Here is an 11,345-nt window from a genome sequence, read left to right on the forward strand (position 1 = left end):
TTTTTTTTTTTTTTTCAAAGCTTTATCAGAGTGGGACCTTTTTTTTTTTTTTTTTTTTTTCCCCAAAGCATTCATACCTTTTACCATCAAATGCTCTTTTGTATTTTGTAAAAATAAAAGTGGCTCAAGCCTGTAATCCTAGCACTTTGGGAGGCTGAGGCGGGTGAATCACCTGAGGTCAGGAGTTCGAGACCAGTCTGACCAACATGGTGAAACCCCTCTACTAAAAACACAAAAGTTAGTTGGGCGTGGTAGCAGGCGCCTGCAATCCCAGCTACTCGAGAGGCTGAGGCAGGAGAACCGCTTGAACCTGGGAAGCGGAGGTTGCAGTGAGCCGAGATCGCGCCACTGTACTCCAGCCTGGGCGACAGGGCAAGCCTCTGTCTCAGAAAACAAAACAGAACAAAACAAACAAACAAAAAAAACCCAGAGCTGGCTGGGTTGGGGGCAGGGTGGGGAGAAAGAAAACGAAATCCGTTTGTTGGCTTCCCAGAGCCAAGGAGGTTTCTCCACTTTCAAGGTCTCCAGGTCCATCCCCGCCCGGAGCCCCCAGCATAGCCCCTCTGGAAGCCTGGAAGGACTCTGTGTTGGGAATGGGGGCGGCTACTCTTGGCCGCCGCGGAGGTCCGCGTCCTGTTCGCCGGGGAGGTTTACTCCCCTACCGCGAGTGACCGCGGCGCTGAGGGCTCGGCTGGTTTCGCTCAGCGGGGGGCAAGGCACGCTCGCTCTGCCCACCCTTCCCGGTTCCCTCAGACAGTCTCGGCCTTGGGGAGCCCCCTTCGCCTCCAGTCCCTCAGCCGACCTTCTGCCGCTCCCCGCGCCCTCCAGGGAGGACCCCGCTGTCACTGGCGATGCTCCGAAGACCCGGGATCTGGGCGAGGAAGGCGGTGGCAACCTTTTTCCAGCTGGGGTGAGTCATTTCCTGCAGCAGGCTCCCTCCCCCGGAAGTGGGGCCCTGATGTAAACACCCGAGTCGGGCGCCAAGGCCCGGGAGGTCAGAAAACCGGGCCGCGGGCGGCACCGACAGCTGGGGCCCGGGTCAGGGACAAAACGGAGGTCAGGACGGTGAAGACGGCAGGAAGCTGGAGCACGATCCCAGGGTTGGTTGAGGTCTGGGGGAGGCTGGGAGTCTTCCGAGTAGAGGTCTAAGGCAGAGGTCTTAAGTGGGTGCTGGCTTTGGGACGAGCATGCTGCTGGTCTTGGGAGAGGGGTGAGACATCCCGGACAGGGTTTGGGGTAGCTCGAGGGTTTGGAATGGAGGTGCAAAAAAGGGTCTTGAAAGGTGTAGCTGTCCAGAGAATAGCTCCAAGGCAGAGCTGTCCAAAGAATGTGCATGAGGCATTCCAGTGGAGTATGTAACCAAAAGAAAGGGAGGAGATTTGGGCTACTGGAGGTTGTGGAGGGAGTGTGTCTGGGCAGAGGTCTTGGGGAGTTGAGGGTTTGAAGGGAAGTTGGGTACTGGGCAGGCATCTTAGGGGTTGAAGTTCTCCTAGGCAGGAGTTTTGGGTGCTTTGTTTTGGGCAAGGGTCTTGAAAGGGTAAGGGTGCCCTGGGGCAGGGTCTTGGATAGGGGTCTATTTCTAGAAGGGGAATCTTAGGGGGATGGGTGACGTTCCTGGGGTTGGGTCCAGGCCAGGTTATGTTGAAGTCAAGGACAGCAGAACACAAGGAAGATGTCCCAGGGTGGAAAATTTAGAGTGCTAGGGGAATCCTAGGGTAGAGTCCCCAGGGCATAAGCAGACCTAGGGGAATGTCTAGGCTGGCCCTGATGGTAGTTACTAAGGCATGAGAAGGGGTCATCCCAAGTAGGCATGGGATCCTGAAGAGGTTTGGGGAAGCCAGTAAGGGGGAAAGGTGTGAGAGGACTCTAGGGTGGTGGAATAGGTTGGGGTAGAGCTAGAAAGGTATGAGAGAAGTTCCTGGGGATGGCAAACCAAGCATAGAAGTCTCAGGGCCAAGTCAGGGAGGTACAAGAAGTGGATGTCCTAGCCCACTTTCATCTATTTATTGATAGGTAGAGTCTGGTGCTAGGTCAGGTGTGAAGATGAGAAATGGGTTTGGAGTGGTTCCAGGCCATGTCTGGCATTGGGGTCAAGATTGGCTTGGGGTGGGGAGGAGATACCACACGGGCATCCCCTGTCACATTACTTCCTGACAAGTCAGTGAGGGCCAGCATGTAATGAGTAGGTGTGGGGTCCACGTCAGTGTAGTGCTGGAGCTGGCCAAGTCTGAAAGAGGGAGGGTTCCTGGCCACACTGTCTGGGATCTTGGGAGCTTAGAGCAGAGATCCTGGGACTCTCTCTGGTTTTTTGCTTTTTTTTTTTCCCCAAGAGGGAGTCTCACTCTATCACCCAGGCAATGAGCGATGGCTCGACCTCAGCTCACTGTAACCTCTGCCTCCTGGATTCAAGCAATTCTCCAGCCTCAAGCCTCCCAAGTAGCTGGGATTACAGGCATGCACCACCACAACCAGCTAATTTTTGTATTTTTAGTAGAGACAGGGTTTCACCACTTTGGCCAGGCGGGTCTCAAACTCCTGACCTCAGGTGATCCACCCGCCTCACCCTCCCAAAGTGCTGGGATTATAGGTGGGAGCCACCACGCCCAGCCTGGTTTTTTTGTTTGTTTTTTGTTTTAATCTTTTTTGCAGTCCCTCCAGTCAGTAGTTAGCAGAGTGGGAGGAGGAGGAAATCAGTTGGGGCAGAACTTGGAGGGGAGACTCCAGGACTCTTCTCCTCTTTATCCTGTTTGTGTCCAGGGGAACAATCCTGGACCATGACTCAACAGCCACTTCGAGGAGTGACCAGCCTGCGTTTCAACCAAGACCAAAGTGAGAGAGGCTTGGGCCTGTACCCTTGTGGGAGGGAGCGAGGGAAAGAGGGGTCAGAAGTGGGCCATGGGCCCCTAGCTTCCTACCTGGACATTCTTTAAGGCAGTCTGGATTCCTTCCATCCCCCAGGCTGTTTCTGCTGCGCCATGGAGACAGGTGTGCGCATCTACAACGTGGAGCCCTTGATGGAGAAGGGGCATCTGGGTGAGCTGTTAGCAGGGGAGGGGCAATGGGCAGAAGAGCTGGGCTGGGCATTGGCTCCCACCTCCACTGACACCCTGGTCCCTGTCCAGACCACGAGCAGGTGGGCAGCATGGGCTTGGTGGAGATGCTGCACCGCTCCAACCTTCTGGCCTTGGTGGGCGGTGGTAGTAGCCCCAAGTTCTCAGAGATCTCAGGTAAGTGCCCTCATCCTGCCCTTTGGCCCAGATTTCTCGGATTCCTGGCCTCCCACAGGCACCCCAAGGCACTGGCAGATGAAGACATCAGAGTACTTCAGAGTCACACAGTGAGGAGGCCTACAGCTTGGAAGTCATGGATCTTATAGCTTGAGAAGCTTGGTGCTTTGTTTTCATTTTAAGAACCCTGATTGAGTGCCTCCTGTGTGCCATGACCTAGAGCTCTTACTGTTAGCATGGGACTGCCCTAAGCACTTACATATATTAACTCATTTAATCCTCACAGTAACTCTATGGGATAAGAAGGATCATTATCCTCCTTTTTACCAATGAGGAAACTGAGGCCCAGTGCAGTTAAGTGACTCATCCAAGGTCACACAAGCAATAGGTTATCAAATCTTGGAGCCATTTTCCCAATACTCCCTTGGCTTGAGCCTCATGTGCTACCTTGCTTTAAGGGTTTTTTTTTTGCTGATACAACCTGGACAGGGCAGGAGTTGCCCTAGGTGAGTCATGGAGCCCTAGGATTCCTCATGGAAATCTCCAGGGTGCGTGAACTAGGACCCTGGAGGCAGAAATAGTTACCAAGGGGAAGTTATAGGCCTGAGTGTGAGTCCCTGTTTGGTTGCTGATGGGCTGTGAGGTCCTTGGCCAGACACTCAACCACTTTGAACCTCAGTTTCCTCATCTGTAGATGAATATAACAGTCTAGAATGCTTCTCTCAGGGATCATATCCACAAGTGCTCGTGCTGTGCGAGTATCTTACTGGGTGTTTAGTAAAAGGCTAAGCAAGTAGGTTGAGGTCCCTGGGAAGCAGGGGTGTATCCCGTGTCACCAGGGCTGCCCTTACCCTAAACCTTGGCCCCGACAACCCACCCACCTGCCCAGCAGTGCTGATCTGGGACGATGCCCGGGAGGGCAAGGACTCCAAGGAGAAGCTGGTGCTGGAGTTCACCTTCACCAAGCCAGTGCTTTCTGTGCGCATGCGCCATGACAAGTGAGCCTGAGGAGGACCGGGGTGGGAGGTAGGAGGTCCCCACAGCAGGTGAGAGGGTTAGTCCTCCCTGGGCATCCTGCCACCCCCTCACAGCCATCCTGTGTTGTGTGATACCCACAGGATCGTGATCGTGCTGAGGAACCGCATCTATGTGTACTCCTTCCCCGACAATCCCCGAAAGCTGTTTGAGTTTGATACCCGGGACAACCCCAAGGGTGAGAGGGCTCAGATACACAGGTGTGAGGGCATGAAACAGTGGATGGGGCAGAGGGGCAGAGATGAGGAAAGAAAGGAAGGGGCACACACACACAGAGAAACGGGGAAAGGGGCAGGGAGATGCTCACATTCACAGCCTCTCCATCTTTTCAGCTCCCAGCCATTTCTCCCCACCTCTGGCCCTGCCCCACCCCTGGGTGCCCCAGTGGCAGAGCAGAAACAATTTGTGAGGACATGGGTGGGTGTGTCAGGGATCCGTGAGCCTCCTAGGGCTGTCATAACAGCTTACTAGATTCCACAGCTGCAGAGCAAGGAAGGGAATCTGCCTAGCTGGCGAGGTGTGCAGCTGAGCTGAGCCCCCTGAGGATTCTTTGGGTTCAGCTTATCATGGAGGGTTGAAATCTGGTCTTCATCCAGCTTTGTCCATTCTGAGATGCTGCCTCCTCTACAGCTGCCCACCCTTCTTCATCTTCACACCCTAGGGCTCTGTGACCTCTGCCCCAGCCTGGAGAAGCAACTGTTAGTCTTCCCGGGACACAAGTGCGGGAGTCTGCAACTTGTGGTGAGCCATCCAATCGACAAGGGTGGGTAGGTGGCTGTACTGGCTTTCCTTGTGGAATCAGCCCCTTCCCTCTATACCACCTCAACCCCAGACTCTCTCCTACTCCAGGACCTGTCGAGCACGAAGCCTGGCACTTCATCTGCTCCCTTTACCATCAATGCACATCAGAGTGACATAGCCTGTGTGTCTCTGAACCAGCCAGGCACGGTAGTGGCCTCAGCCTCCCAGAAGGGTACTCTTATTCGCCTCTTTGACACACAATCCAAGGAGAAACTGGTGGAGCTCCGCCGAGGGACTGACCCTGCCACCCTCTACTGGTGAGCACAGGGTATGCATGGTGGGCTGGTGAACCCACAACACCACATGACATGTGGGCATCACTGCTGATCTGTCTTCTAGCATTAACTTCAGCCACGACTCCTCCTTTCTCTGCGCTTCCAGTGATAAGGGCACCGTCCATATCTTTGCTCTCAAGGATACCCGCCTCAACCGCCGCTCCGCGTGAGTACCCCCTCCCCACCCTACTGTGTCCCTGTCCCCCTGCCCGTTTACTGTACCTTGGCTTAGCCAGTGCTGCCTGCAGGCTGGCTCGCGTGGGCAAGGTGGGGCCTATGATTGGGCAGTACGTGGACTCTCAGTGGAGCCTGGCGAGCTTCACTGTGCCTGCTGAGTCAGCCTGCATCTGCGCCTTCGGTCGCAATACTTCCAAGAACGTCAACTCTGTCATTGGTGAGTGGGAATAGCCCCTTGGTTGGGGGTACTGCATGGGGCAAAGGTTTGCAGGTTGGACCTGAAAGAATTTTAGGGCCATGTGAGGCTCAGCTTAATTATCAGTAAGGGGGACAGCACTAGGCAAAGGCTTGGAGGCAGATCCTAGGTCCTGAGATGCCTGAGAGGATTGGAGCCTGTGGCTGTGGCAGCCTCTGACCTTTTACCACCCCCCTCCCCCAGCCATCTGCGTAGATGGGACCTTCCACAAATATGTCTTCACTCCTGATGGAAACTGCAACAGAGAGGCTTTCGACGTGTACCTTGACATCTGTGATGATGATGACTTTTAAGGACTCTGGGGGCTGTGCTAGGGACCTACAGTGGCAGACTGCAGAGCTGAGCCTTGGCTGTGGGGCATGCTTGGACGCTACCAGCCAGCAAGCATTAATGGGGCCAGTGCCCACTTTCCACTCAGCAGAGCTATGTCTAAATAAAGAGCTCACTTCCCCCAGCACTTCTTGATGACTGTGTGCCCCAAGGGCCAAGCCAGGGACCCAGGAAGGCAGAGACCCCTTGGGATCCCTAACCTGGAAGAAATTGCCAGGGACCCAGAGGGAGTGGCCTAATCCAACCTGGGGATTTTTTATAAGCTTCCCAGGAAGAGATGATCTCTGATGTGATGAATACGAATAAAAGGCCCTTAATGGCATTTATGACTTCACCTTAGGGGCGGGGCATGGAGTTTCCAGGAGAAATGTGACCGTCTTGGACGCTGACAGGAAGGAGGTGGAATCCAACTCGGATCCTCGTGACAGTCCCTCCTTTCTTATCTGTCTGGCTACTTTGTGCTTGAGCCGCTGGCACCGCCCGGAGCAGCCCCTGCGGCGCCTCGCGCTGGGGTGGATAGCAGTTTTAAAGGTTGGGAACGTCCCGCCTCTTGGCCGAGGCTTGATTTCCCGGCAGCCTTTGCCGCTTTCCGGAGCGGCGTGTTAGTTGCTTTTCCGGTCACATGCATCGCCGCCCCTGCGCAATCCACCTAGGTTAGGAAAGTAGCTGCCCAACCCAGACTCCATTTCCCGGTGTGCCTCGCGGTGGCGAGGGGCGTAACGGTTGTTGTAGTCCGGCCCCCTCCTGGCTGGTCCAGCCACATTAACCGGCAGGATGTCGGAGGTGCGGCTGCCACCGCTACGCGCCCTGGACGACTTTGTTCTGGGGTCGGCGCGCCTGGCGGCTCCGGATCCGTGCGACCCGCAGCGATGGTGCCATCGCGTCATCAACAACCTCCTCTACTACCAAACCAACTACCTTCTCTGCTTCGGCATCGGCCTCGCTCTCGCCGGGTGAGGGAGGGAAGGAGGCGCCGGTTGGCTGGGGACTTCTGCAAGGCGTGGGGGGTAGACCCATGGATCTTTGAGGACCAGTACGGGGAACCTGAGGGGGATGCAAGGCCGGGAAGGGCGAATTCAGTAGAGATAGACGGCCTGAGGGGCTTGGAAGGGAGGCCTTGAAGGAGGTGGAGCATGGTTATAAGGAGGGCCTCAGGGAGATGGAGCCTGGCTGATGAGGAGGGCCTTCCAGGGATGGGGGTCTGAAGGGAAGACCTGGGGAGGATGGAGAAAAGTGTGGGACTGAAGGGGAAAGTGGGCTGGTAGGTGAACCTGAAGAAAAGGAGGGCCTGAAAGGGGGATATGAGAGTACTTTAGGGGCGTGTGTCGGGGGGTCGTAATGTGAATGATGGGGCCAGATTGAGGCCGACCCTGGAGTACTTAGGACAGAGACAGGGAAATGGACGGTAAAGTTGGAGGGTGTGGAAGATATACTTATTGAGGATTCGGTCTTGCAGGGGAGCCTGGCTATGATTGGAAGGTGCCAGGGGCAGGTACCTGTTGGGGAACTTGGGCCCAGGAGGAGGATCCATGGTTGGAAAGCCTGAGATCAGAGAGGAAGGGAGAATCTGAAGGAGGGACTTGAGCAGGGCTGGAAGTTCAGAGTGGGGCTGACGACCTGAAAGAGGTTCTAGCAATGATGGAGGGAGGAATCTATAGGGAAACAGCAGCCTGGAGGGGGCACTGGGAGGAGAGGAGGCCAGGAGGGGGATCCTATAAGGACCCTAGGCCTGGGGAGAGGGGAGTGTGTGGAGACAGAAGGCATGGAAGAAGGATCTGCAGGGGCTGGGGTCAAAGGGCAGGCTGGTGAGGAGCCCTATGGGGGTAGAGTCAACAACAGTAAAGTCCAGGGGAGTGTTGGGAGCCCAGAGGTGGGGGGAGCATCTAGCGGGATGGGAGGGCCTGAAGTGGGGACCTGAGGAAGACAGGACAATGAAATTGACAAGGAGGAAAGAAGGGGACCACAGGGATCTGTGAGTCGGGAGCCCTGGCGGATGGGCCTGCTGGAGACAGGGCTGGTGGGAGGATGTGCCGGGCTGGAGTGTCCGGAGACGGGAGACTCTGGCTCTTGGGGCCCAGGGTGGGTTTTGGTCCGGGAAACCGGGCGGCCTTCCCTCTGCCCGGCCGGCTAGCTTAGTTCTCTTGTATCCGCAGGTACGTGCGTCCGCTGCACACGCTCCTGAGCGCGCTGGTAGTGGCGGTGGCCCTTGGCGTGCTGGTGTGGGCAGCTGAGACCCGCGCAGCTGTGCGCCGCTGCCGCCGCAGCCACCCCGCCGCCTGCCTGGCCGCAGTGCTTGCCGTCGGCCTCCTGGTTCTCTGGGTCGTGGGCGGCGCTTGCACCTTCCTGCTCAGCATCGCCGGGCCGGTGCTTCGTGAGTCTCCACTACCCCGAGATAGCTGAGAAAGCGGCCAGAGCATGCTTAAGGCACCAGGCCAGCCCTGCTCCGGTCCCTGGGTTGAGGGGGGCTGGGAAATCCGGAGGGCCTGGCCACGCCTCCGTTAAAAGCGCCTTCCCGGACCTCATTCCCCCTTCTGGGAACGCCCCTTTTATTACCGCCTTTCCGATCTCTCTCCTGGTGTTAAATGCCTTCCACTGGCCACGTCCCCGTTACCGGGATCGCTCCCTGGCCATGCCTACGTTGCCAAGCCAATTAGTTGGCCACGCTTTCAGGATCTGAGGCATCCTGGCCGCTTACCACTCCATTGGCCTGCCTGCACGCCAATTCCCTTCGGTGGACCCCAGTTGGCTGCAGGCTGAGGTCTATTCCACTGACCCCTCCTCTTGGTGCCGCCCACAGTGATCCTGGTGCACGCCTCGTTGCGCCTGCGCAACCTTAAGAACAAGATTGAGAACAAGATCGAGAGCATTGGTCTCAAGCGGACGCCAATGGGCCTGCTACTAGAGGCGCTGGGACAAGAGCAGGAGGCTGGATCCTAGGCCCCTGTGATCTGTACCCAGGACCTGGAGAATACCACCCCAACCCCAGCCCATAATTGGGACCCAGAGCCCTTTCCCAGAACACAAAACAGGAGCCTAGAGCACACTGCCCAAACCAAACAGGACATATGTGACTGCCCTACCCCCATGCCGGCCCCAAAGTAGGATATCCCTCCCACCTAGCCCCCGTTACCCAAGGATAAGAATCTTCCCCAGCCCTGAACCTGGGACCCAGAGCCACCTACATCCAGCCCCAGAACTGGGGCTTGAGGCCAGAGCATCCATGGTCAATTTCAAATTGTGAACCCAGAGACACTCCCATGCACCTTTCTCCATGCTCAGCCCCAAACTGGGGCCTAGGGCAAGGCACTCTGAAATCTTGAACCCTGGACCAAAGCTTTTCCAGACCCCATCCTACCTTCCCACCCAGGTCAAGACATTGCCAAATCTTGAACTCAAAACCCAAGTGTTCCAGGCCCCTGTGTGGAGTCAGGTATCCTGACTGTTGGACCCCTGGTCCCAGGTGATCCCGACCCTCACCAGTCCCACTTGCCTCCCTCCAGCTCTGCTTAGGGATTTTTTCCCCACATCCCAATGTTCCACACCATTGACAACCAAGGGGCGGGGTGGGGACAGGTCTCGGCAGGGAATGGGGCATATATGTTAGTGTTGCTGCAACAATAAAGGCTGTTGCATTCTCAAGCCAACTGGAGCCTCCTGCGTAAACCTGCACATTTCAAAGGACAGAAGTGGCCTTCTGCTTTTCAATTCTGCTAGACTCTTCCTGAATATGTGGGCTGAAGAGGTGATCTCTGAGGCCCTTCCTTGAACCTGTTACCTCTGGATCATCATTAAAGCACAGGGGAGGGCAGGTGCCGTGGCTCATGCCTGTAATTCCAACACTTTGGGAGGCTGAGATGGGAGGATCACTTGAGGCTAGGAGTTTGAGACCAGCCTGGGCAATATAGCAAGGTTCTATCTATCTCTAAAAAGAAATTAAAACAGCTGGACATGGTGGTGTGCTTCTGTAGTTCCAGCTACTTGGGAGGGTGTGGCAGGAAGATGGCTAGAGCCCAAGAGGTAGAGGCTGCAGTAAGCTGTGATTGTGCCATTGCACTCCAACCTGGGTAACAGCAAGAACCTGTCTCAAAAAGCTAGGCATGGTAACTAATGCCTGTAATCCCAGCACTTCGGGAGGTTGAGGCAGGAGGACTGCTCAAGCCCAGGAGTCCAAGACTAACCTGGGCAATATAATGAGACCTCATCTCTACATTATTATTTTGAGACGGAGTCTCGCTCTGTCACCCAGGCTGGAGTGCAGGAGTGCAGTGGCACAGTCTCAGCTCACTGCATCCTCAGCCTCCAGAGTAGCTGGGACTACAGGTGCATGCCACCATGCCTAATTTTTCGTATTTTTAGTAGAGACAGAGTTTCACCATGTTAGGCAGGATGATCTTGATCTCCTAACCTCATGATCTGCCCGCCTCAGGCTCCCAAAGTGTTAGGATTACAGGCGTGAGCCACTACGCCCGGCTTACAATTTTCTTTTTAATTAGTGGGTATAGTGGTGCACAACTGTAGTTGCAACTATTCAGGAGGCTGAGATGGGAAGATTCTTTGAGTCTGGGAGGTCAAGGCTGCAGTGAGCCGTTATCACCACCACTACATTTCAGCCTGGGCAACAGAATGAGACATTGTCTCAAAAAAAATAAAAATTAGGCTGGGCACAGTGGCTCACGCCTGTAATCCCAGCACTTTGGGAGACCAAGGTGGGTGAATCACAAGGTCAAGAGATCAACACCATCCTCGCCAACATGGTGAAACCCCATCTACTAAAAACACAAAAATGAGCTAAGTGTGGTGGCACGTGACGGTAGTCCCAGCTACTTGGGAGGCTGAAGCAGGTGAATTTGCTTGAACCAGAGAGTCAGAGTTGAAGTGAGCTGAGATTTTGCCACCACACTCCAGCCTGGCAACAGAGCAAGACTCAAGAAAGAAAGAGAGAGAAAAGGAAGGAAGGGAGGGAGGGAGGGGGAGAGGGAGAGAAAAAAAAAAGAAGGAAAGCAAAGCAAGGAGCAAAGAAAAGGAAGAAAGAAAAAAAAATTTAAAAAGTATAGGGAGGTTAAGAACAGAGAATCTTTATTATCATCATTTATATTATGTTACCAAGAGTTATTGTTTGAGGTTGGCTAGAAATCTGAGTGCAGACAGGCAAAGAAGTTGCCCCACATCACAAGTAAAGTCAAAACAGATGACACTATCACAGGCTATTCCCAAGGTATGTTTTTTCCTGTAAAAATATATTAT

The 11,345-nt window shown here is 55.0% G+C and overlaps 2 protein-coding genes across 7 annotated transcripts; both read left to right on the top strand.

Annotated features, from left to right (window-relative positions):
• The first annotated feature begins 335 nt into the window (after positions 1-335).
• Positions 336-6,423, top strand: WDR45 (WD repeat domain 45). Of its 6 annotated transcripts, none has more exons than XM_032272520.1 (11): positions 336-910; positions 2,758-2,829; positions 2,959-3,033; positions 3,123-3,227; positions 4,117-4,225; positions 4,346-4,440; positions 4,924-5,003; positions 5,112-5,320; positions 5,403-5,504; positions 5,587-5,732; positions 5,955-6,423. In XM_032272520.1, exons 2-11 carry the CDS (start codon positions 2,775-2,777, stop codon positions 6,062-6,064), a joined length of 1,086 nt encoding a protein of 361 aa, XP_032128411.1. In that variant the 5' UTR covers positions 336-910; positions 2,758-2,774; the 3' UTR covers positions 6,065-6,423. The 6 variants fall into 6 exon arrangements, with proteins under 6 accessions (XP_032128411.1, XP_032128413.1, XP_032128410.1 ...); XM_032272522.1 differs by having other exon boundaries at positions 4,120-4,225; XM_032272519.1 differs by lacking the exon at positions 336-910 and adding an exon at positions 932-1,100.
• Positions 6,424-6,732: 309 nt separating this feature from the next.
• On the top strand, positions 6,733-9,745 carry PRAF2 (PRA1 domain family member 2). The gene is made up of 3 exons (XM_032272525.1): positions 6,733-7,054; positions 8,255-8,472; positions 8,899-9,745. The coding sequence occupies exons 1-3, from the start codon at positions 6,876-6,878 to the stop codon at positions 9,036-9,038; spliced, it is 537 nt and encodes a 178-aa protein (XP_032128416.1). The 5' UTR covers positions 6,733-6,875; the 3' UTR covers positions 9,039-9,745.
• The last annotated feature ends 1,600 nt before the right edge of the window (positions 9,746-11,345 follow it).

Source organism: Sapajus apella, unplaced genomic scaffold (assembly GCF_009761245.1).
Source record: "Sapajus apella isolate SASKATOON/1434 unplaced genomic scaffold, GSC_monkey_1.0 scaffold681, whole genome shotgun sequence".
Lineage (NCBI taxonomy): Eukaryota > Metazoa > Chordata > Mammalia > Primates > Cebidae > Sapajus > Sapajus apella.